The following is a 25,730-nucleotide window of genomic DNA, read 5'->3' on the forward strand; positions in this document are numbered from 1 at the left end:
TACTAGCATAGTTATTATCGGAATTGTGTTTCATGACAGCCCTGAACAGATATAGTCAATAAAGTTTCTGGTTTCTTGGGAGATGAATGCAAAATAATCTTACTCATTAGAAAAGCAAGTGCTAATAAGCCCTCTTCGTCTGTAACGGTGAACATATCTTCATATGGTCCAATGAGCCAGGTTTCAAAACGGGCACAGAATAAAGGTGATTCTATAATAAACCATTTATACTTTTACTAGAGGATCACGTCCACTCTTTGCTTTGACTAAGGTATACTTATATTATTAACTTTCAATACAGTTAAATTGTATTTATGAATAAAAATGAAACCGTTATTCCTAGTGTAAGTATCATAAATATATGAGACCACTGTTGTTTCATTGAGCTTATTTATGTTTCAGATAATAAAACATGTTTTGATTATTGTTTCTTTGTTCTTATGAATTTTTCATTGATAATAAAAAATTCCTGGAGCTTGATGAAACCAATTTAGAGTCCGATGAATAGTAACACATTTCTTGCAAGAAAGTAACATATTGAGATACTGTGTTTCGCTGAAGAGGATATTTACACCAGGGTAGATAATTTTGAATAAAGAAGATAATTTTGAAAGCAAAAAAATCTGAGTAGAATGAAGCCCATCGGAAACGAAAGATCAAATAACAAACATTTAGAAAAACATAATTTACGAAAGATCTGATGTGCTACAAGTTCTATAGGAAAGCGTTATATGACATATTGTAGAATAAAAAGCAGATTGTTAATTACAATACTTGTTATTTATATAACTAAATGATCGTCCCTTCCGACAATTTTTTTAACAAAATAGGTATCCATTTTCCGTTTAATTATTGCTGATTAAATTTCTACAGCAGCTCAACAGAATGGCAAAATAATAAGAGAGATGGTGTATTTGTAAATAATATTATATAATAAAAGGCCTTTATATTTAAACATTTAATTTGCCAGTTTGTAGATCTAAATTGTAAAAATTAAAACTCTTAAATTTCGAAGCATTTTATACTAAAAGTGGATAGCGGCGCCAACGATAAAGCCAATTCAGTAGTTTGGACTTCAGCCTATTTTCGAATATACTCACGTGCGTATGCAAAAAAAATGTATGCCAGCAATTATATGGGCGCTTTGTTTTCATTTGCAGCTATTAAGTTGATAGTTTCAATTTAACTTGTTTGTTTACGATTCGAAGCGAAAGGGTTTTGCGCCGATAAGGCACTTAATAGCAATAACAATATTAAGTACATTTGCAGAGCAGAAAAGCGACAAAATAAAAAATTATTGATTATTGCAAAATCACTCGGCAACAGTAGCCAAGTACACACACACACACACACAAATACAAACAAAAGCGCAGTGCAGTGATTTTGCCCAAACACAACCCACCCACAGGCCACATAGTGCGTGTTGTGCACGATTGCAATCGCATTCGGGTCAATTACTGCGTAGAACTGGCACATTTGGTTAGTTTCCATTAAATGACTGTAAATTTCCATCAACTGTTAGTAACAACAACTGCGTCGGTGTGCGTGTATGTTGACAGTTCAGTGGCAATTAAGTGATTGCTGGACACAGTTTTCCTTTTTGCACAATTTTTAAACGGTTTTTTGTTGCTACCTAGTTGTATATATGTATGTGTTTATATGTATATATATTTCTCATTTTCCTATTATTTATAATATTTTTTATAACTTTTTTGCCATTTCGGTTTAACTATTTTGCATCATCGTTACACATATTTGCACTTTCGAGTGCTGTGCCAACACACTTGACGATAGTATTCTGAAATTAACTTTTTTTCGTTTCAGCAACAATGTGATAAGCGCTCAAGGTTTGCGCAACATAGCGGCTAGTCCAGCAGGTCCGATAAGCGGATGCACACCTTGCAATAATCTTTTTTACCTTCACAGCCCACATACACATTCACATCTATCATGCATTTCTAATACGAGCTCGACTTAGATCAACACCCGAGTCGCTTTCGTTGGCTTTCGCTGACTTCAAGGCGAGCGCCGATTTCAAGTCGATCTGCTGCCGCCCCGAGCGACATGGTAGGCGATCTGCGCTGCACTTTTATTAATTTTTTGTTGCTTTTTTTGTGCCTACACGAGGTTAAGCGTCGGGTTAGCGCACAGCAGTATTACCGGCTGATTGCAAGGCTATTAGCTTTGATGATAAGCATATGTTGCCAGCGTCGCCGCATCTCCCCTGCCAGCCGCTGTTTGCAGAGGAACTTTTGCTGGGCGCGGGAAGGCTGCAGCTTTGTGCAGTTATTTGCGTATAAAAAGCCTGTGCTGGCAGCCAAACGATGTGATTTCGCAAGATGAAGTCGTACACTTTGGTTGCATTCGCGGTTTTGGCGCTGTGCGCTACCGTCTCATCGAAGAATATTGAGTCGAAGACTGCTGACAAGGACTTTTTGATTAAACAAAAGTTCATTTTGGAAATCTTGCAACATGTCTACCAAGATGATGTGCTGGTGACCAAGTACGACACCAGCTACTATGAATACAAACCATGGGAACATGTTGCCGATTATCATAAACACGAATTGTTGGAGCCATTCTTCGAGCTGTGGCAACACAAGCCAATGCATGATGATGAGGTCTTCAGCATCATGTACGAGCGCCATGTGGAGTATGCCGTTGGCTTGGCACGTTTGTTCTATTTCGCCAAGGATTGGACCACATTCACACATGCCGTCTTCTGGGCACGTCTGCATGTGAACAAGCAGTTGTTCGTCTATGCTTTGACAGCTGCTGGTCTGCATCGCGCCGACATGCAAGGTATTGTCTATCCTGCCATATACGAAATTCAGCCATGGTACTTCTTCGATGTGGAGACCATTGAGACCGCTGAGCGCTACAGAATGCACAACTTCCACAATGTTAAGAAGTTGGACAACATCTATAATGTTGCCATCAAGTCGAACTACAGCAATGTTTACTCAAACATGCACCGCGATCATGAGCTCGCCTACTTCCTGGAGGATGTTGGTCTCAACGCCTACTACTACTACTACAACTTGGACTATCCATTCTGGACTAAAGGTGTGGAGGGTATGGAGTTGAATAAGGATCGTCGTGGTGAGTTCTGGATCTACACACACTGGCAGTTGTTGGCTCGTTACTATTTGGAACGCTTGTCTCACGATTTGGGTGACATTGAGGACTTCGATATGTACGAATCTATACCCAATGGCTACTACAGCGGTTTACGTTACTATTCCGGCGTAAACTTCCCTAACCGCGAAAATGGCTACAGCTTCTATCACAACTACAATTTAGAGTACATGCGCCTTGTAAACTTGGTTAGCCAGCGTATCATGGACTACATACATGATGAGCACAAGGATGATATCGAGGCCGTCAACAAGTTGGGCAACATCTTACAAGGCAATGTGGACAGCATTGATAGAGTACGTTACAGCAGTTTGAGCTATTACTACAAGCAGATCGTCAATGATGGCAATGACTATGGCAAATACGAAGAGACTCTGCCAAACACCTTCATGCACTACGAAACCGCCTTACGTGATCCACTCAACTTCCAAATCATCAAAGACATAATTCACTTCTATTGGCATTTGGCTGAGGTCTTCCCCGAATACACCGTCAAGGACTACAATTTCGAGGGTGTCAAGATTAACAAAGTTCAAATGCCCGATCATTTGACCACCTACTTTGAATACTTCGATTCCGACATCAGTAACGCTGTCAATGTTGAAATACCAGCTGAGGACAGCGCTGATCCCCTAGTGAACTTTGGACGTAATTCGCAACAAGATGGTCAAAGCTTCGTGGTTAAAGCACGTCAATACCGTTTGAATCACAAACCATTCCAAATCCAATTGGATGTTACATCTGATAAGGCACAAAAGGCTATCGTTAAGGTCTTCATCGGACCAGGACAAGAGGAAGATAAATATCATTTCATTGAGAGCAACTACATGACCTTCTTTGAATTAGAACACTTTGTCGTTGATTTGGTGGAGGGTGTCAATGTAATCACACGCAACTCTGACGACTTCTCCTGGTGGGTGGAGGATAGAACTCCCTACTTGGAACTCTACAAGAAGGTTATGGATGCCACCAACTCGGACTACAAGTTCGGTTTGAACCAGAAGGAGGCTCACTGTGGTGTGCCACAACGTCTGATGTTGCCCATTGGCAAGAAGGGTGGTATGCCATACCAAATGTTCTTCATGGTGTACCCATATCATGAACCAGCCATCAAACAGCACACCGGCTACGATCCCATCATCTCGTGCGGTATTGGTTCTGGCGCTCGTTGGGTGGACTCATTGCCGTTCGGTTTCCCATTCAACCGTCCCGTCAAGCATGGTTACTACTTTGATGTGGATAACTTCCATTTCGAACCAGTGGTCATCTATCACAAGGAAGACGCCGCAAATGTGGTCTAAGCACATCTTTAATATAATGTTTATATACCTTTTTTAACGTTTTGCAGTCACTTCAGATATATGTATGTGTTCCTTAGTTTCGAACTACTTTTAACTAAATAAACGATTTAACATTTTATAAAAATGATTTCAAGCGTATCAATATTAATCTGATCGGTGTCAGCCTTTACTTTACAGATAAATCCACGCTTACAGTAAGTTCAAGGCTAATCAAAGAGTACATGACCTCACAAAGAGTAGCATTAAGCCACTTCCATTTAAAACTTGTCTGGTTGCCTGACCACAGCGAAATCGTTGGAAATTGTAAAGCCAATGAACTTACAAGAAAAGTCACCAATACTCAAATTCCATCAAGATGGGAACGAGCAGTGGTTCCCCTGTCTTCGTGCATAGGCACGCTTGATCCATGGGCTTCGCGTTAACTCAGCAAGAGTTGTGGGGTTACTCTTTAAGCGAAGCTCACATCAGCACAAACGATAGATGTCCCAATTGTCCCAGTTCGCCCCTTTCGGCAGACTATGTGTGAAGGTTCTCGGTTGCCACAAATTTTTACGAACCCGGAGAATGGGCTGAAATAGATAGAAATTGTTGTTTGAATATTACCCACCTCAATAAATTTGTGGCAAGCTGTAAGCCTTTTGTCGATATTCGACGGTCTTTTTGATCCACACTTTAAAGTTCCCAGTATCTGCAGCAGTCCAAGTGAGATTATTAATGTCCTCACGAAGAATCGGTCCGTTTACCAAACTTAACCTCACTTATGAGTTCTTCGATTGGCAAATATGTGTATGTTGCAGTGAAAAAGAAGTCGTTAGTAGATTTTATTTGTGAACCATGGGAGTGCCACAACAAGGTATTATAATAATTTTGCATCACTGTTTCCCAACTGAAGTATTTTTAGTAAGGGGTGATCTCAATATAGATAATTTTTCAATATCTTTTTTTTGACAGACCACAAGTGAGTCGTCGCAAGCTGTCATGTTATTTTTGTTCAGTATTGTTTGGCATTTCATCGTGGAAAGACTTACGCCTGAATGACGTTTACAAATCGTTCAATTTTATTTTGAAAATTCACGTTCTGTAAAGAATGTATTTCGGGTGCTTCGCTCAACATAACCGGCCTACTGAGCAGACTATACGCAACGCAGTGAAGAAAACATAGCAGCCGTAGCAAAAAGTGTACACGAGGATCGTGGAGAGTCAATTTTTCGCCGTTCGCAACAACTCGGACTGATATATGGAACGACTTGGCGCATTTTACGTCGAGATCTTAAATTGAAAGCGTACAAAATACGGCTTGTGTAAGAACTGAAGCTGTTCGACTTTTCCAAGCGATATCGCTTTGGTCTATGGGCTCTTAAAAAGTTCCAAAAAGATTCGATGTTTTTGAGCCAAATTTTATTTAGCCGTTGGGTTAATTTCTGGCTCGATGGGTAAGTAAATAAGCAAAATAGCTAAAAAGCAACCTGAGGAGATTCAAGAGCTGTCATTTTATCCAGAAAATGCAACGGTTTGGTGTAATTTGTCTTCAAAAATGATACCGATGAGAACGTAATCGTCAATGAACCGACTAAGTAAATGCCAAAGATTTTTCTTTGAATAATAGTTAACATTTCGCAGTAAATTTGAAGACCCATTAAATATAAGACTGCAAAATAGAAATATGGAAGAAATCATTCAAGTCTTTTGAGCCCATATGACTTTTTTTGTTGAGCCTAGCTGTTTCGTGCACCTTTTTCTCCCTCAAAGCAGCGAATAGCTTACAGGTATCTTTTCAATCTACATTAGTGGAAAAGGTCTGTATGATTCGAATTACTAAAACAACTTCGCAAAAGTGAAAGGAAATATTTATTAACCATTATAAGCAGAAAAAAGTACACCTTACCTTAAAAATGTCTTTCTCAAATATAAAATGCAGCATTTCTTTTGTCATTTTTGTATGTTACTTCATTTATTTATTTTATTTTTTATTAATATGCCTTTACTTAAATCATCATTTTGTCTTACTTAAACTGTTGCTTTCCACTTATTACCGAATTCACTTGCTTAACGGTACTTTTGCTTTGCTTACCTATTTATTTTACGTGAATTAACATTTGTATTATATATATACTATATATTCGTGGACAACTCTAGGTGTAAATTTGGTCAACTCAGGGGGAGCTCACTGTACTCAATTTTCAAATTCACAATTTATGTATGCTTTTTGTTGCTGTTTTTTATACTTTTAATGCTGTAATGTATTCTTGTTTTTTGAAAAGTGTTTGTCCGTTTTTAAACTTTTATATTTATATTTTTATATTTAAAATTGTATTATCTTAAAAATAATTATTTGCGTCCAGTGCTTTTTGTAGCTTGTTTTGTATGTGTTTGTTGTTTGCGATTTTTGTGTATCATATTCCTGTAATTACGTATATATAATATATACTAGTATATATATATTTAAAGTTTTATTTTTTATTTTTTTTGTTTTTATTTTTTATTTTTATTTTATATTTTTTTTTTAGTTTTTATTTTTTATTTTATTTAATTTTTATTTGTTTTTTTTTCTGGTAATTGCTACAGTACAGCTTCTTAGTTACTACATTATTTTTGTTGTTGTATTACGCTTAATTTTGTTTGGTTGTTATTAATTTCTTAATAAATTACATTTTTTATCCTTATTTAATTTAGTATTGTTTTTATTTTCATTTAGCCTAGTTTTTTGGTTTTTTTATTTTTTTTTAGTTTTGTCTTAGCCTTTATTTATACATTTTGCAGCTTAACAAATATTTTGGTTATTTTTTACGTTTATTGACATCAGCTCTATACTATTTTTCAATAATATTTTCTTCCTGTTATTATTTTTTTTACATTACTAATCTATCAACATTAATTCAACTAAAATTTGTTTGCAACATATTTTGCCTTTGTTGCCGCCAGCTTCTGCTGTATTTTTGATTTAATTAACTTGAATTTTGATTTTTTCATAATTTTTTCTTATTGTTTCTATGCATTTCAGTTTCTATTTGTATTTAAGTTTTTGTTTTTGCATTTTTCGTTTAGTATTTGCAATTTTAGTTTTGTTGGACTTTCAAAGCGCCTCTCCGACATGCAGCTAAACATATAGTTGCAACAAAAAATCTTTTTTTTTACAAAATAATTATTTTTACACTTTATCCTGTTTGCTTTCATCTCAATTCTTATATATATATTTCTTTCTCAAATTTGCTGTGAATTGTTATAATCCATTTTAATTGAGCTGCAACCATGGGTCAAGTTTACTTTTCACAGTATGAAAGCTCCTTTAAGAGTAAATGTTTATGCGTGTATGTATGAGTGTCGAGAATTCAAAAGCCATTTTTATATACATAAGTTATTCATTTATACTACAGATCTATTTATTTATAAATATATATATGAATATAGTACACTGTATGAAAGCAAGTTGCCTTATGTTATCAGTATTCATTTACTACATATAATTATATTCATCGGCAAATTAAGCTAACAGTAGTTAAAGTAAAAACTAAATTGGAAAGTGAATAATCTTAAGCAAATATTCCTTACGAAATTAGTTACTCATGCCTAAAACAGAAATATTTTTATTATCGCTGCAAAACCTTAACTAAGAAAAAACTTGTAAGAGAGCGTCACGTAGCGAAAGCTTTTAGTATTCCATTCATACTAACAATTGAAAATGAAAATTTTGTCACCAAAAGTCGAGTTTTGGGTTGGATTAGGTTACGACCGCTTTCCTAACTGGGATCTCACTTAGACAGTTTAGAACGTGTTACTTAAAGCTGCGAAATAAAATAAAGCATAAGACCCTTACAGAACGACAAAGCACTTGAAGCCTATCACAAATACGTTGAGACGACTAATGTCAGTTTCGTCTAAAGTAAGTCTCTGGGTTCGCCGTAGGTAAGGCTGCCGAGATGTTTCATCTTTAGCCCTGCGAAGACTGGATAATGGAGCAGAAAGTGTCTGAATATTTCCACCTAACGCTTCTCCATGCAACTTTGATAACTTGCGTCCAAAAAGATTTTTAGCGCATGAATAGCTGGACAATGTCCAGTGAGAACCCTTGCCAGATAAACTTTGCTAAGTGCAAGTAGTAGTAGTTCAGTAGATCTCCTGCGTTCTACTCTAGACCGAAAAGGATCTCACAGTCACATAAGAACCAGTCGTTGAACAGCGCCTACTAAGCTCATGTGAGGTCCATTAGTACAGTGCTAGATTGCAAGAGCCAATGTTGGTTCTAATGTGAGCGGGGCAAAAATGCTCGCTCCGGCTAGCTCGTCGGCTTCGCAACTGCTAGCTACTCCGATATGACCAGGCACCAAGCGAGCTTAATGCTATTTTTAGTGAGAACAGACAGTTTTACTTAACCCGTAATAAAAATCAAATTTAAGGTTAAAACTCATTTCGTTCCTGAAACAATTAAAGAAAATCATTTTGTCATGGAAGGTAAACTTTTTGATAGACATTTTCTTTTTTTTAAAACTAGCAAAAGAAGGGAAGAAAGGTTTTCAGATATATTGTGATTCTTAACTCCGTTCCTTTAGACGAAATATGCAAAATTCCTAATATATATGTACAAGTGACCATTATTTTTGGATTTTATCAATCAAATATATTTCCATGGCCTGTGAATTAGTAAATACTTCCATGACAGCTTTTAGCTCAACATTTATTACAGAGCTTTGGTAATAGTTCACTATAATAAGCACGAGTCAGTGCGGAACTGGCAGATTAAATCGTTTTAGTTGGCACGACGCTAAAATAGCTATAACTTCGGAAATATGAGAATTTTGAGAAATCTTTTTTGGGAGATATTTTTGCATATCTAAACCATGAAATTATGAAAAAGGAAATCGATTTTTTAAATTTTCTAGACTGGAAAACCTCCTCAACCCTGGACGTGATTTGATAGTCGATTTGACTAAAAATCATCGTGTTTTGCAAACAGGGGCAGAATAGCGAAGCCCTTCCCGGGTTAAATAGCTTATAATCCTTTGATTTTTCGGAGAGTAAATGTGATAATGAAATTCGGAAAAGATTTTAAATTGTTTTTCTACAAATTCGTGACGTGGAAAGAATTAAAAAAAAAAACAAAAAAATAATAATAAACAAATATTTCTATAAAAAAAAATATTTCAAAATAAAAATAAACTTCACGTTTATTTGTCAGCACTCTTTTATCTATTGGTTGCACTAGCAACCTTTTATGAGCATATCAAATACTTTCCGCACTTCAAATGCATTTTCATTTATTTATATGAAATTAATTTATAATACTTTTCCACACTCTCTTTTTTCACAAAAGCACTAAATTAATTAAAATTAAAATTATATTAGTTAATTTATCACACATTACTGAATGCTAAACAAAATTGAAAACGAGCGCAAACAACAACAATACAGATTTATATAACAAAAAACAAACAATTTGAGGTCGTCTATTTTGATTACATATGTACAAAGGTCATAAGGCTAATTAAATTAGTACAAAATTTGGCTAAACGATTATTCCTCTATTATATTTTATTAAAAATATTTCTTGTTGTTTTTACTATTACATTTGCTAACTGTTTTAGTCGCTGCTTTTCAGCTATTATGCATACAATTTACAGTTGTATTTTTATTTGAGCGCTTAGGTAATATGTAGTGAGCCAATTGTATACATTATACTTATATAATACACACACATACTTACTGCCCGCATATGTTTTGCTTTTTTGTGTGTATGTGTGAACGGTGCTTATGTATTTACTTGAATTATGTTCAATGTATATTTAATGCATTACAAAGAGTTCATGTGTGTGTGTGTGTTTATTTGTATAGGCTTTGTTTATGTATTTACATGTTCAAAATAGAGCGTAAAATTAATATTGGCTTAGTCACATTGTAATTTATGGTATATGCTCTCATATGTAGTGTGTGTGTTTTTGTTGCTTAGCTTATTTTGGCATGAAAAAATGTTTTGATTTTGTGTTTCTTTTTATGTTTTTTTTAATTTTGATTTAAGTTAGTTACATATGAGCAGTTCTAAAGTCATTTCGTATAAATTTGATTTATTCGTAGATATAGTATGTTGTACATAAGTATGCTTGTATGTATGTAATTGTGTGTAGTTTTTTTTATTTAAATATGTTTAGTTAAATGTAGTTGACTTGTTTAATTGCTTGCAAGATTTATTTGGTTCGGCGACATTGACTTTAAAATCATATTCTTTTTACGAACTTTTCTATATATTAACTTTGATATTAAACAAAATATTAAAGCTGTTACTAAGGAAAAAGATGGTTGAATTAAATGTGGAGGTTTTTAAAGAACTTTTGCTCTCAGTACCAAATTTATGTTCATTCATGTTCCATTAAAAATTGGCAGTATTTAATCATATGTCGTGACCGAAACGAACATTCGAACTCATTTCTCCGAACAAGAATAAAATATGCTTTGAAGGATCATAATCAAAAAATAAATGTTAAGGAATGTTCTTTGGAATAATGATAAACAATTCCCATAAAGTTTTCAAATTCTGTATTTTTTCTTTGAAATGAATCACCCTTTATAAGATCTAACAAAAATAACCCATTATTTTTGCATTAAATTTAAGGTTTTATTTGACATTCTTAAAACGATCCCATTTAGATCAAATATGCGCCTCTAAGTACGTTAACTTCCTGCCATTTTGAAAACATTTCATAAAACAACTCTCACAGAAACACTCGTCTCTCTTGGTGAAAATTGCGATTTTCACAAACAACTTTTGAAAAGTAGAGAACCGCGAAGTGACATTGTTGTAGGCGACCCACTTTTCATAACCTAACTATCAACTTCAGAAATGGATACATTTTGTTGCTATTCAACAGTAATTCGCAGATAGAATTCCAATTTATGAGGCTATTTTAAGACTACTAAAGCAGCACCTGTACAGCGAGCATCTTTCTCCACCTCTCCTAACGCTGTTTGTAAAATTTTCCATTCCTGGACAATTGAAACAGTGCTCACATGACGGGCGGACTTGAGGATTTCCATCATTTTCTTGATGCTTTGGACAATCGATTTTTCACAAAGAGGTACATCTTTGTCATTAAAATTACCAGACAGAATCGAAGCAACTGGACTTCAGACAATACTTACATTTTTAGCCGCTTATCTTGCGTTTTCCCTTTTTCGAAGTAAAGCAAAATATGACGCATTTTCATTTTTTTAGTATCTATATATCTTTGACAGGTGCTGAAACCGTACTGAGAACGTTTTATTACGAGATCTTCAAAATATTACCATTTACTGATTAGTAAAGCCAACAATTGAAAATGTAATAAATTTATAAATTTATACATGTGTACATATATTGTAGAGATTTTAACAAAAATTCTGGTATGCTCTATAGATATAGGGAATGATTGGTCCATATTTTTTAAAAAATGAAGACGTTCATAATGTTATTGTCAATGGGGAACGCTATTGGACCATGATCAATGACTTTTTCGTTAATTTTTGATTTAGATGTTGTTGGTGTGAATATAATATATATATATGTATATCTGAAGTCGCTTGTTTATGCTGATATGCTCGAGACGTTTGAAGCCTTGGAAGAGAATATTCGGCGTCTTACCTCAGACTTATGAAACCAATTGCTGGAAATAGTGATCGAAAATTCTGCCCCTCGGCTGGAATTTATTCGAGCCAGCCGCGCCGATCACTTGTCCGAAATGATTTTTAAAACGTGATGACAAACCCTTATCTTTCAAATGAAACTAAATTTTTGGCTGAAATAATTAACTCTATTTCTATTCGTTTTATTTATCAAAACTATATAGTATGTCTGTAAAAACGCCCTTTACTTCCATAAGTCCAAATGCCATCAGTTATTTTCCCAGATACCATATTCCAAAATTTCGCAGGAGAGTGTATAAAATCAGTAAAATGACCAAAAAGAACATGACTTAGCACATCATTGTATTTTAGTCCACTTGCGGGCCGGAATACCATACATGAAATAAGGAATGACTGATTAAAGAAAAAAATTATGTTAAATCCAAGAGTTATTCGAAGCCACTTGAAAACTTTCTTCCTGTGGGTAAATAATATTGATATGACTGTCGGTGACATCTTTCAAATGTCACATCAAAATAATCATTAGTGTTTAGTATACGCTTTTCTTTCTACAGTACATAAAATTAATTCGGCGATTTATACGAGTTGACGACGAACGTAGGGCGATCATCAATATTAACTGATGTTCAACGCGTCGATAAAATAAGGAAATTTTTGACAATTGGCAGTCAGAGATCTTACTGGTATCGTTGAAACATCGGATGGATCAATGAAACCCATTTTGGCTTAAGAAAAGTACTAGCACGATTGATTTGAAAATCACTCTATTTTTTCGAAAAACAGCGTCGCGTCAACGTTTGTGAAACAATGCTTTCCGACTACCATGATGTTTAAAACTTATTATTACTGGCAACGAGCCTTGCATCTATGCTTACGACTCGGAAACAGACGATCAATCGGCCGAATATAGTGGTGACCCGAAATCCAAAAAATCACGTCAAAACAGGTCCAAAAACAAGGTTTTATTGACAGTTTTTTTCGATTATCGAGGTTTGGTGTACTTCGAATTCCTTCCGACCGGCCGTACTGTCAACAAGGGATACTAATTGAGTATTATGCGTCGTTTGCGAAGCTATTCGTAAAAGGAAGCCGGAATTATGGGCTCAAACTCTTGGCTTTTTCACCAAATTCCAACCCAATTTTCAACCGAAATATGTGCCGCAGCTGCTTTATTCGCCTGACTTAGCTCCGTGTGACTTCTGGCTATTCAGCTAACTTAATGAACAATTCCAGGGAACCGTTTTGAGTAAATTGCAGACATTCAACGTGAATCGCTACGCGAATTGAAGGATATTCCGGAAAATTAATTTAATAACTGTTTCGAGGTTTGAAAGAAACGTTGGCACAAGAGTATAGGGGCCATGAGTACTTTAAGGGGGATGACAGAAAATTTGAAGAATGTAAGTATTTTAAAACTAAGAACAAAGTCCCACTATGTTTGCTCTTGGTAGTGCTTCTCGGGAAATTGTTTTTAAATTAATTGAAACATTTCAGTGTTTAAGTCATTAAACTGAAATTTTTAACACGTCCTTTCCTGCCAAAAAAGTTTTAGCATATAGCTGCCATACAATCAGTACGATTGAAATAAAATGTCTGTATGGAAAGATTTTTCAATTGACGGGACATCTTTAAGAAAATTGTCAATTATTATTGCTTAAAAAAATGTTAGGAACATATCATATCGATAAACGTAACATATAACTGTCATAACTACTGGACGATCGGAATCAAGTTTTAATATGGAAAACTGTGTCATTTTACAATATATCTTCACAACATTTGGCATTCATTATTGCCAAAGGCCGCGCTACAATCACCGAATTTATGTCTAACAAATCTATGAAGGTAATTATCAAAACATTTTTAAAAACCAGGAAGAGTAAGGAAGCCAACCAAAAAAATAAAAAAATAAAATTAAACTGAAATAAATCATATAAAATCAAATAAATATATAAACAAGTACTCGCAGTAGTTTTAATTTTTTTGTCGCTTTCAATGTCACCCACCAACATTTTCAAGTTGCTGTGTAAATAAGCGGCTTTTCAGCCGGATTTCACTTTGCAGCAACATTTTGTGGTTTTGTAAGCCTTAAAACTACAATAAATGTGTGCTTGAAAGTTTTGATTTTAATACTCCATAAGTTATGCGTTCACTTGTGCATACATACAGAAAGCGTGGATAGCGCCTTTGTGTAATTGCAATAACTGTAATCAGCGAAGATGCTGCTGCGCGCCAATTATGCCAAGACTTACACACTAACACATTTAAGGATTTTCTTTTTGATTTTTCTTTTTAACGCATTTCTTTTGCTATTTAACATACATTTTGTTGTTGTTTATGTTTTTGTTGCTTAAAAACTTAATTTACATTTAATTATTTTCAATTTATATTTATGTGTTTATTTGTTAGCTGTTATTTATTATGGCTTTTCTTCGGGCATATGATGCATGCGCACTACTGCGGTTAGCGTTGTTGTTGTTGTTGTAGTGTTTTATCTTTATTGCCGTCAACAAATATATAAATTAATTTCATTATAATTATTTCTCACTATTTACTTTACGCCTTTTTATTTATTTTCATTTATACCAGACATATTTGCATAATTTTTTGTTGCTTTGCTACATTTACCGCTATTTGTATGCTTAATATTAGGTTTAATTTTTCCAATTTTCTGCTTTTTTTGTGGTGTTTTTCACAATTAAATTTCATGTGCAAAACCAATTTCCATTGTTTGCCATTTTCATTTAGTTTTTGTTGTTATGTTGTTGTTGTTGTTGCATTAAATTAACATTTCTCTACTGTTATAGTTTGCATGCCGTGTTAGCCTTCATAACGTCTGCTGCTGCCGCTGCCGCTGCCATTTCTGCGTTTTGTTGTTTTTGCAGCCAGGAAACGACGTTATTTATTTACTTTGTAGTTGTTGCAATTTGTTTGCCATCACTGAGGTTGTCACCACTAATATATACGCTGCTTTGAGGTCACAGCTGAACCACAGCTTTCTGCGCTGCTGCCACGCTTGGCGCCAATGGCGCGGACGTCGCGAGAACTACCGCCTGGCGCTTCGACGAAGCCGCTGCCACAGCGAACCGAGTTGCAAGCGGTGGCATTGTATCATCGGCGAGCGCGCCCATTGTAGCGCCATGACACACGCCCACCGCCAACAGTGCAACGAACGCCATGCCGACGATCGCGAACACGCCTCCTATTCGTCGCCTGCTGTTGTGGCTACTGGCGACGCCGCCTGTGAGCGCCGAGTTGTCTGGATCGCCGTTGATGCGTTTCGAACCCTCCAGGCCGAGTAGGTTGGGCGAGATGGTGGTGGGCGGCGTTACGCTCAGCAGCAAGCGTTGTTGCACGTTCTTATGGAAGACATGCAGTATGGAGACCTCGCATAGCAGCAGTATACTTGTCGTCTGGTATTTGGGCACCGTCTGGAAGAAACCTTGCAGCACTTGACTGTGTGGGGAGATTTCTAGAGAGGAGTATGTGGAGGTACCTTCGAAGGCGACGTGGTTGATGCGTTGAAAGGGTGTTTTGTAAATCTGTCATGTGTCGGGAGAGATAGATCCGTGTTAAAAGATATAAGTATTATATTTTAATTGAGAAATATATTGTAAATTTTAAATTGAAAATCTTCAAACTTCGTCTACATTCGCAACTCTCAACTCACCTTGCGTCCGTTGATGTACCATGTTATGTTGGCTGGCGGATATGACATCCCAACTGTGCAGACAGCCTTGAAATTGTCATTCATGGTGATGACCTTCTTGTCTACCTGCATAGCCGGCTCATCCTTGGGCAGTTCGATGACCTGCATGTGTGCGGCGCGTATGTCGGTGTGGAAGAGCGGCTCATCTTCGGACACTTCGCACTGGTAGTTGCCAGTTAGTTCGCGGTTGACACCCTTCAGCGTTACCGAAGTGGCGTCTGAGTTTGTGAGCTGAAAAGAGTGATATAGTACCGGGTGTAAGTTAATTATTTTGGCAACAGCGTGGCATGACAAGCTTTTTGTCTTTGGCTATTTGCCAACAAAAGAAAAAAAATAGTTTAATGAAAGTTGTTGAAAAGTTTTCTCGCAGTCAGTGCTTGATTTGTCAAAGTCAACCGACTGGGTGGCGAAGTTATAATTTTTTTCGGCGGAAGAAAATCAATACCTTATAACTGTGCTCGAAGAGATTCAGTTAAGTAGAATTTCGGTGAGATGAATTTATTAAGCAAAGACGAGGGAGCTTAGTTGCTGACGGTGGCCAAGAAAAAATAGGAAAGGAAGAGTCTGTTACAAGAAGTTCTAGTGGTTTAGAACCTATATTCTCTATATAGGGACAGAGAAGATAGTTGTAGATAATTTCGTCTAACTTGGAACCAGCATTAACACCAGCGACATCGTCTGCTTCGAAATCCAACGCAGAATAACTCTTGCCAACAGTTGTTACTTCGGACTTCGAATAAGATAACCTTTCAGTTTCCTTCGTATTCGAAATCATCCATTTTCTGTTATGGGTTCACTCCACACTGCCAGTATATATATGTATGTATGTATGTATGTATAGGAATAGTCGAATTACTAAAAATTCTGTCTCCAACTGATTAAATTATCCATCAGTCCCTAGCAGTGGCTTAATATTAAAAGCATACATTGATCTAAAGAACAGCAGCTAGTTAATTATAAAGTTTAAACTTTGCATGTGTGTTGCAATTGCAACGGCCCACAAGCTACCGCAGCAATACAATGGCTGTTGTTATAAGCAGGCATTACTGCAATAATAATAATAATAATTTTACAATAATAGTGTTATTAATGTTCGGTCACACTGAAATAAGCTGCAGGCAATTTTCCCATCCCCACGCCGTCTCCCGCTGAACCCTTTCCGCTGAACACTTTCGGCTTCTGCTCCATCAACTTTACTGCAGCTGTTGTTGCCGCTAGCCATGAGCTACTGCAAGGACAACAAAGACGCAAGAACATCATAATGCCAGCTCAAAGAGCTTTTGTCACCAGCGTGTCAATGTGCGCAATAATAAGAACAACAACTGAAAATTGAAAATTTTATGCCTGCTAGTTGTTGATATTTGCCAATTTGCTGCTGAGCTTAATTGAGTTGAAATTAAAATTAACAATGTCTTTGTTGTTGGTTTTTCCATAAACTCTTACATTTAAAGGGGAGAATATAATGGCTTTCATTTACATACACAAAAATACTTATATCTATATGTACAAATATTTAAAAGACAACACTTAATTAATTTATCGGTAATGGAGGAGAATTGCAAATAACAGTTGGAAAAGGAAATATTTCTTTTGAAGAAGGTCATTAAGACCCGGGTCGATATTTGTTTAAAGCAAAAATTAACCATAGTAGGTTGAAACCCATTGGAAAATGAAGATAAACATAAACGAAAAAAAAAAAAAAATAGTTTATAGGCGATCTGATGTCGATAAGAGGAAGAGGGGGATGGTTCAATGGTTAATTTTGATTTCCGGCAAAACTAACTAAATGGCCAGGTTGTGGGTATTAACAAAAACTATAACTTTTCTGTCGACACTTTTTTCTCATGACCTCAAAATTATGTAAAAAATGCATACAAGCAAGCTTTTGGTTTTTAATTTTTAATTTTAAACTTTTAACTTTAATATAAAATTTAATTTTAACTTTAACTCTAACTTTAACTTTAACGTTAATTACTTTTTTATTTATCAACATTTTTTCATGACAGTAGGGACGATAACCATTCACGTACTTTTTAAGAATAAATTGGGTTTTTGTGTTTCTGATGATCCAAACATGAGAAATCGTGTCCGCCAGTGAAAAAACGCATCTCATTCACCTTGCCATTTCTCCGACAGATGTCATCGAAAAATTCCGAAAAAATTTGTTTATACACTCCACGATATACCTCATGGTATGTGATAAAAGTTCTATTGTAGAATAAAAATTTCTATGAAAAAAAGGCAAAAACACATGCCAGATTAAAGTCGATTCAAAGATTTCAAGTCGATTGGTCCAGCCGTTTCGGAGACTTATTTCTAACCGCCTCCGCAAACAGAGTTAAGCTGTCCCCCTTATTATTTTATCACGGTTATTTTATTGCTTAATCAAATATTCCAACCGAAAATTTTCAGATTTTTTAAATAAATTATTAAACAACACCTGCATATGTACATATGTACATATATAAAACCATGTATACATAGGTTAGGCTATATGTATTACATACATATAATTCATATTTATAAATAATATGTTTTCTCGTAATAGCAATTTTTTTCAGAAATCATCTACTGATGCATCTAAAAATTTCAGTTGATTGAATATTTAATTAGCCATGGTAAAGGGAATTAAATATCAATTTACAAATTTTTAATTTCTATTAATCTATTTTTCACGATCCCGCATATAGTCAAGGTAGCAATGTGTATGTATGTTTGCATTTAATATGCATATAGATATATAGATATATTCATATATTTAAATCAATATGGAAATTCTAATTTGTATAATCGGTGTGTACATATGTGATACCTCTGCGTTAAATAATGTATAATTAGAATGCTGTTCGTATTGGTTAACCGCCTCATATAATATACCCAGTAGCAAGTGCGCTTGTGGTAGATGAACTTTTCGATAATTTATAATCAATTTATCGCTGACAAGAATATTTTTGGTCCGCTTTGTTTCGAAATCGAACTTTTTACTTAAAAGTGTCTGACGTGGCCTATATTCGACCAACAAATATTAATCCTATAAGAAAGGAGCAGAACCTATTCCTAGTGGCATCTTCTCCGCGCACATATCACCGAGAGATATGTGGGTTGGGCAAAGTCGCTGGAGAAGAGGCGTAGAAGTTAAGGCATAAGATTGGGATCAAGTCTTCTATCGTTAGCTCTCAATCAAGAATTTTTTCTGGCTTTAAGTGTCTTTCAAGCAGAAGTGACAGTCATAAAGGTAGCAGCTGATGTATTTCTCCGACCGACGGCTTTAGGTATGCATCCACTCCGATAGCAGACCTAATTTGCAAGTCTTGAACTCACTGGCTGTGAACTCATTGCTAGGCAAGGAGTGCATGACCTCGCTAGCGTTAACATCAAGCTACTTCCATATTAAACTTGTCTGGGTGTTTGACTGCAGCGTTGGAAATTGTAAAGCCGCTTGCAAGCTTGCAAAAAAAGCATCAATACGCAAATTCCATCAGTAATTACAACAGGATGGGAACGAGCAGAGGTTCCCCTGCCTTCGTGCATAGGGATGCTTGATCTATGGACCTCGCGATAGCTCAGCAAATGACTAATTGACTGGAATTGATACTGGCTCGCTCAATAAATATGTGGCAGGCTCTAGGCGTTTTGTTGATATGTGACGGTCTCTTTGACCCAAACCTACTAGAAAAGATCGCCTGTAGCTGCCCAAGTGAGACTTTTTTCGTGTCCTCACGGTAATAGTTCTTAACTAATTACCAAGGGACTAGTTCTAATATAACAAAATAATATCGTCGCAAATAGGGCTACTTGCATTTATAAAGCAACACCCACACATTCAACACGAAACCGCACAGAGAGAGCTTAATACAAATTATTACTCTGGGCAATGGATAAATCCTCAGTAGAACTCGACTGCGGACAACCACAACCGATGACTGCATTCAATTTCATTGCATTTCGCATTTGCTCACGACTTAATTACATGCCATACCCACATATACATCTACATATGTACATATGTGTGTGCCATATTGAAATGCGAATGTGTGCGTTGATTAAATTTGTTCGATTTTAATTTGACATATGGATGTCAATGGCAAACTTTTGAAATATGCAATCAAAAATATATTATAAATATATTATATATAGTGTGTGTGGCAATATACACTGATAAGCCCAAAAGCGTAATTATCATTGTCGTGGTCAGTAAAGCAAAATTAGTGAAATTCGCAAAGCCAGTGGCCGGAAAAAAATTCTGCTAATTTCCATTATTGAATTACAACTGAAGAGCACAACTGATGAACTAACAGGCTGGGAGATTAGTTTGCAGCAAAAAGCCTCATATTTATTGCTTATATATATGTGCATACATACATATGTATGTATATGTATGTATGTGTGCAGATATGTGTGCTTGTTTGTCGGGTTGACAACTGCTGCGCTGTTAAGCAATTATTGCTGCAGCTGCCGTCCGCTTGTCGAAGTTGTCACCAGCAGTCGAGCTTATTTAGCTGCTGGTTGCTGATAACATGCGAATCATTCATTAGCGGTAAATGAAATTAACATACATATGTATGTATAAGCTCATTTTTGATTTCTTTCTTTTTTGTAGTTGTTTATTCATTATTTTAATTTTGAAATTAAATATTTTGCTCTATTTTGCTCTATTTTGACTAATCACACTTTTGGGTCTAAGCAGAACATTTTTTTTTAATTTTTAATTTTCATTTGTTTAAATTGATATTTTGTACAATATTTATTAATTTTTCACCTTCGCACATCTCAAGTTTAGTTATTAAGCGCTGAAAATTTCAAAGTGAAATATTTATTTTTATATGGAAAGATGATTAACCGAAGCTAGTGATAATAGGTGGTTTAGGTAAAGTGATTCGATTTGTTGGTTTGGATAGTACATATACTAAAGAATTATATATCGTATATAACAGTGCCACTTTTACATTTCAAACCACACAAAGACATGAATACTTGTTTAAAGGCTTCCCGTTTGGCTGCCGCATCGTTTGCTAACTTCAGAAGTTCCTTAATCTAAATATTTCAAAATTAAAATCTTATTTTTTCAAGGCTCGGCAAGAGTTGCCTGCTTGAGTCAAGTGAACTAGACATCGGAATTACGTATAGTCCGACAGCTATATTGTTTTCCACACCTCAACAATCTCAAAAACAATATGGGAAACTTTTTTATTTGACAAGGACATTACTTGGCATGAACTGTTGTTCAGGACAATGCTAAAATCTCTAAATATAGTGTTCAGATCGAATCATTATTGAAGCTTATTTACTATAAATAACAAGATATCTAAGTAGAGGTACCTTTTTCACTAAACTTTTTTAACAGATAACACGATTTTTTGGCATTTCATCGTGGAAAGACTTACGTCAGAACAACGTTTACAAATCGTTCAGTTATTTTACGAAAATTCAGGCTCTGTAAAGAATGTGTATCTCGCGCTTCACTCAACTTATGGTCATATTGGTTTAAATTCGACAGAATAGACTATGGTACGTCCAGCACGCGGCGAAGAAAGCAGCCGTACTCGAAGACCGTGGGGTGTCGATCCGGCGCCATTCGTCTTGGCGCATTTCACGTCGAGATTTTAAATTAAAAGCATACAAAAGTAAAAAAACTGAAGCCGCTAAAGCTTCCCCAGCGACAACGCTTTGGTATATGGGCATTTGAAAAGTTCCAAGAAGATCCGACATTTTTTAGCCAAATTTTGTTCATCCATGAGGCCTATTTCTGACTCAATGGGTATGTGAACAACCGAACTTTGGATGCAAAGATCAAATTGAAAAGATTTAAAAGCTCCCATTTTATCCAGAAAAAACATCGGTTTGGTCTGGTTTGGCCGGTGAAATCATTCGTCCATATTTCTTCAAAAATTAAGCCGGGGAGAACGTAACCGTAAATGTCGACCGTTATCGTAACATGATAACCGATGCCTGAAATTAAAGCTTGTGATTTCAGTGACATTTGCTTTCAACAAGACGGCGCAATTTACCACACAACAGTTGATCTATAGACTAATATAAAATAGTTGGTTTTTGTTTATTTATTGGATCTACAATAGTTAAATAAATTGTTGAAACCAACAAGTAAAAAACGGTCCTGTACGATGTCCTCAATTGTGACCGCAGTTTTGATCCAAAACAAAAATTTCCAAAAAATTATTAATCTGTAGGAAAATCCCTATCGCGCTATGGAGAGTTTTTTTTGGAAGCTAGACAAAATGGAATGACGTTAAAACTGTGTAAAACTAGATATCTTCGAAACTCTTCCTTTGAAATTTGAAACCGTTTTGAAAAACACCATTATGAGAAAAACGCGTTTAAAGATTCCCTTTCGACAAGAAACGCTGTAGCGACCGTAATAATTTGAATTTCGATTTTAAAATTTGAAAAAAAGAATTATTATTACTGTATATACTATCCGATAATGCAACAAAAACATTTTTCAAAAATTTCACACTGAGACACTGAGCTACGCAGACTTTGTCGTGTATTATAACATCGAAATTAACGTTTATTTGTTTTTCTTTGGACATACTTTTGTTGGAATGTAGAAAATGTTTGTGGCTATAAGCCTGATATAAATTCCACCAGAATATTAAATATAGCAATTAATTGAAATAAAAATCAAACAGCCCAGCTTCATTAGCTGCCTTGAAAGCAATAAATTATGATTTCATTGACAAAAAACAAGTTAACGTCAGCAATTTTTCGACAAGCAAATTTACTGTCAATGAAAACTGCAATTTGGTACAAATTTGTGTGTTTTTAAACATATGTGCCATATATACAAGTATCTGAATATACAATGGTGGACGCGCATAGCATTCCCCCCTCAGCTTATCATTGGCCTACTTTTGTGTCGAAATTAACTCACAAATCCGTAAATGCCAACATTTCGACGGCATCAGCTACAATAGCGAAGCGCCCAAAAGTAAAAATATATATAGCATATATATATATATAACTGTAATAACTGTTGCAAAAAGCAGAATTATTGTGTGCCACATTTCTAAGCTTTAATTTACAGTTGCTGAGTAAGCAATAAAAAACACGCAAAACACAAGCAATAAAAACAAAGGATAAAAAATTCCAAAAAAAGGACGAGTAAAAAATGCAACAACAATTACGCTTGCATACATAAAAATAATTAAAAAAGCGTTGCGAAAAAGCCGAAAAAACATAACGGCAAATTGGCAACATTTGAAACCGGCGCAACGAGCGTTGAGTTAAGGTGCACTGTTGCTGCTATTGTTGTTGTTGTTGTCACACTCGTCGCTGTTTTATTTATTATTGTCGCTAACATGTGATGTTGCAATGTATTTGCTAATGTTGTTGTTGTTGTTACAGTAGTTGTTGTCGTTACTGTCGTTGATACTGACGCTAACTTTGGGTGTGTTGGTGTTGTTGTTATTCAGGACCAAGTTGAAGCGTCCACCGTTGTTCTGGACGTTGATATTAGTGCCGATGTTGGTATTTTTTTGTTGCTGTTTCGGTGATTCCGGTTTTATGAAGTAATAACTTAACTGCAGCGCTGCCAGAGCGACCAGAGCAAGAGCAATCACAGCAGTACGAGTATAACGGTAAAAAGTGCAACAACCACATGTTAGGGATGACCAAGTTCGGGTGGAACCGACTGCATACTTGAGAAGGATCTATAAATTAAAACGATTTGTCTCTTTAACGGTAAAACAGCTTCGTAAAGCTATCGGAACCGAATAAAAAGTCGACGGAGTTACGATCATGCAAATTTGATCGTGCCAACCCGACTGCTGAAGGATTGTTACCTCGACAGTATTCTCCTAAATTAATCGAGCCAATGCTAGAACAACATTAAATCTAGTGAAAGACGGCCTCTAAAAGGATCTAACATGGCTAAGTAAAGCCTATACATAATCTTCCCGGCATTTTCTAGACAGTCGTGGTCGACCAAAAACCAAACGGACATAAAAACAAAGACAGCAAGGACAACTTTAGTCGTGCAACGAAAACAACGAAAGTGAAACTGCAAGTTTCCACATTAATGAGTGTGTGTGAGTGCAACATTTTTGGCAATAACACACACTGACAGCCATTAATATATGTATGTGTATGTGTGTGCACACAAACAACAACAAAAAGGCAAACAAAGAGTTATGAGCGAATTGTAAACTGGCAACGGCCAGCAAGTAACTTGCAACATGCAACACACAATTAAATATACATATAAATATTCACACGTGTGCCACATATACATATGTGTGTGGGTATGTGTGCGTGGCAGCACAGTTTTAATTTCGGTTGCAGATATTCAGCAACAGCGCGCCGTCACGCTTCGTTTGCCAACGCCACTCCCATGGCTGTGGCGTCCATGCAACACTCAAAAGTCCACTTGCAACCACCGCTGCTAGCTGCATGCAACACTTTATGAATTATTGCAACACAGTGCCGCACCACAATACATCCTATCTACAATGGACACACACACACACATACGCCGGCACACAAACAACCATAAATCTCAGCTCGTATGTTGCCACTGAACTCATGTGCATGCATGTGTGCGTGTGCGGGTTGGTGGCGTTCGAGTTGATATATACGCTGCCGCTTCGCTCTTGCCGGCCTAACTGTGCCACATTATGTCGCCGAAAGTTTCCGCCAGCTCCAGCGCTGGTCAGGATTTGCCAAATGGCCACTGATATGGTGCGCAAAGTGGTGGCGCTGGTGCGTTGGGGAAGCGGATATATGCAAGTGAGTGTATGTGTGTGTGTGTGTGTGTTGAGCGCAGAAGACAACCAACCACGAGTTTATTCAATGAGAGGTTTCCTGTGTGGTTGTGGTGCGGTGATCGCCAACGAAGCATTGCAATTGTAAATGTGTTTGTGTATATATTTTGCATATGCGGACACACACACATATAAACATATAATGCTTTGCACTCACACACAATAATTGCAAAGCCGGAAATTTTTATTGTTGAAAAATTTGAGTTTGCAAAGTGTAAAATTATAATTTGAACGGAAGTGGTTTTCGGAAATGCTCTGAAGAATTTTTCTCTTGTATGTGGCATGTTGAGAGTTTGCATGCATGTGTGTGTGTTTTTGATTTAGAATACTGTTTATACCTACATATATGTAAGTAGTTCGTGAATGAAATTGTCTGCATGAAAATAAAGAATTATTTTAAATAGCAAAGACTAGAGTAATTTGTATTAAATTATGATTTATGATTGCTCAACTTATGTAAGGACGTTATCAAAATTGAAAACTTGAAATTTTTTAAGGGCCTCTTCTGTGCCCTGTTCTTAAAGACCATCAAGGAAATTAAAAGAAAATGACAATAATTTTCTTAAACCAACAGTAATGATGAATATATTTTGAGGGAATTAGTAAGTTGAAATAGCGTTATTCAAAAAAACCAATTAAAACAAGTAAAGACGGGCTAAGTTCGGGTGCAACCTAACATTTTATACTCTTGCAACTTATAGGAATTAAAGCCAGGGAAATACTTTAAGGTGAAACCAATCATATAGAGTAAAGTCAACCGGATGTTCAAAAATGCTTAAATTATGTATGTGTAGAGAACACGCTCTCTAATTTTCGTTGGGATAACTCAGATATTGTCTGATATATGCGGTACAAAGTCACCCGGAAGTTCGAAAATCTTTATATTAGGTATTCGACTCTCATAAAGCTCTCTTGTACCATCTCGATGGTAAAATTGAATGTCTCTGACGGATTTAGTTGTTGTTTTAGAGCGCTTTTAGTAGTTTTTAACAGTACCATTGTATGGGGAGTGAGCGGGATTATCCTCCGATTTCATCCGTTCTCAAACTGTCGGTAGAAATTCTTATAAAGTTTTTGTATCGACGAAACTCTAAGGTAAATAACAGATTAAAAAGAAATTTCGTTAAAAATATTAGAGAATAAGTTCCAGAATAGTTTAAAATATGGTCCATATAAAATATACTTGAAATCAAA

The 25,730-nt window shown here is 35.9% G+C and overlaps 2 protein-coding genes across 3 annotated transcripts in view; one reads left to right on the forward strand and one right to left on the reverse strand.

The window, feature by feature from the left end:
• The first annotated feature begins 2,333 nt into the window (after nucleotides 1-2,333).
• LOC126759403 (larval serum protein 2) lies at nucleotides 2,334-4,566 on the forward strand. Its single transcript, XM_050474183.1, has one exon. The coding sequence runs from the start codon at nucleotides 2,340-2,342 to the stop codon at nucleotides 4,437-4,439; it is 2,100 nt and encodes a 699-aa protein (XP_050330140.1). The 5' UTR covers nucleotides 2,334-2,339; the 3' UTR covers nucleotides 4,440-4,566.
• Nucleotides 4,567-11,191: 6,625 nt separating this feature from the next.
• The window catches only part of LOC126767802 (uncharacterized), a 366,033-nt gene continuing 351,494 nt past the window's right edge, over nucleotides 11,192-25,730 (reverse strand). For both annotated transcript variants that reach the window (XM_050485451.1, XM_050485444.1), the window contains 2 exons: nucleotides 15,718-15,987; nucleotides 11,192-15,589 (listed from right to left, as the gene is read on the reverse strand). In XM_050485451.1, the coding sequence (XP_050341408.1) occupies nucleotides 15,026-15,589; nucleotides 15,718-15,987 (834 nt within the window). In that variant the 3' untranslated portion in view covers nucleotides 11,192-15,025. The remainder of the gene's footprint in view (nucleotides 15,590-15,717; nucleotides 15,988-25,730) is intronic.

Source organism: Bactrocera neohumeralis, chromosome 2, assembly GCF_024586455.1.
Source record: "Bactrocera neohumeralis isolate Rockhampton chromosome 2, APGP_CSIRO_Bneo_wtdbg2-racon-allhic-juicebox.fasta_v2, whole genome shotgun sequence".
NCBI lineage: Eukaryota > Metazoa > Arthropoda > Insecta > Diptera > Tephritidae > Bactrocera > Bactrocera neohumeralis.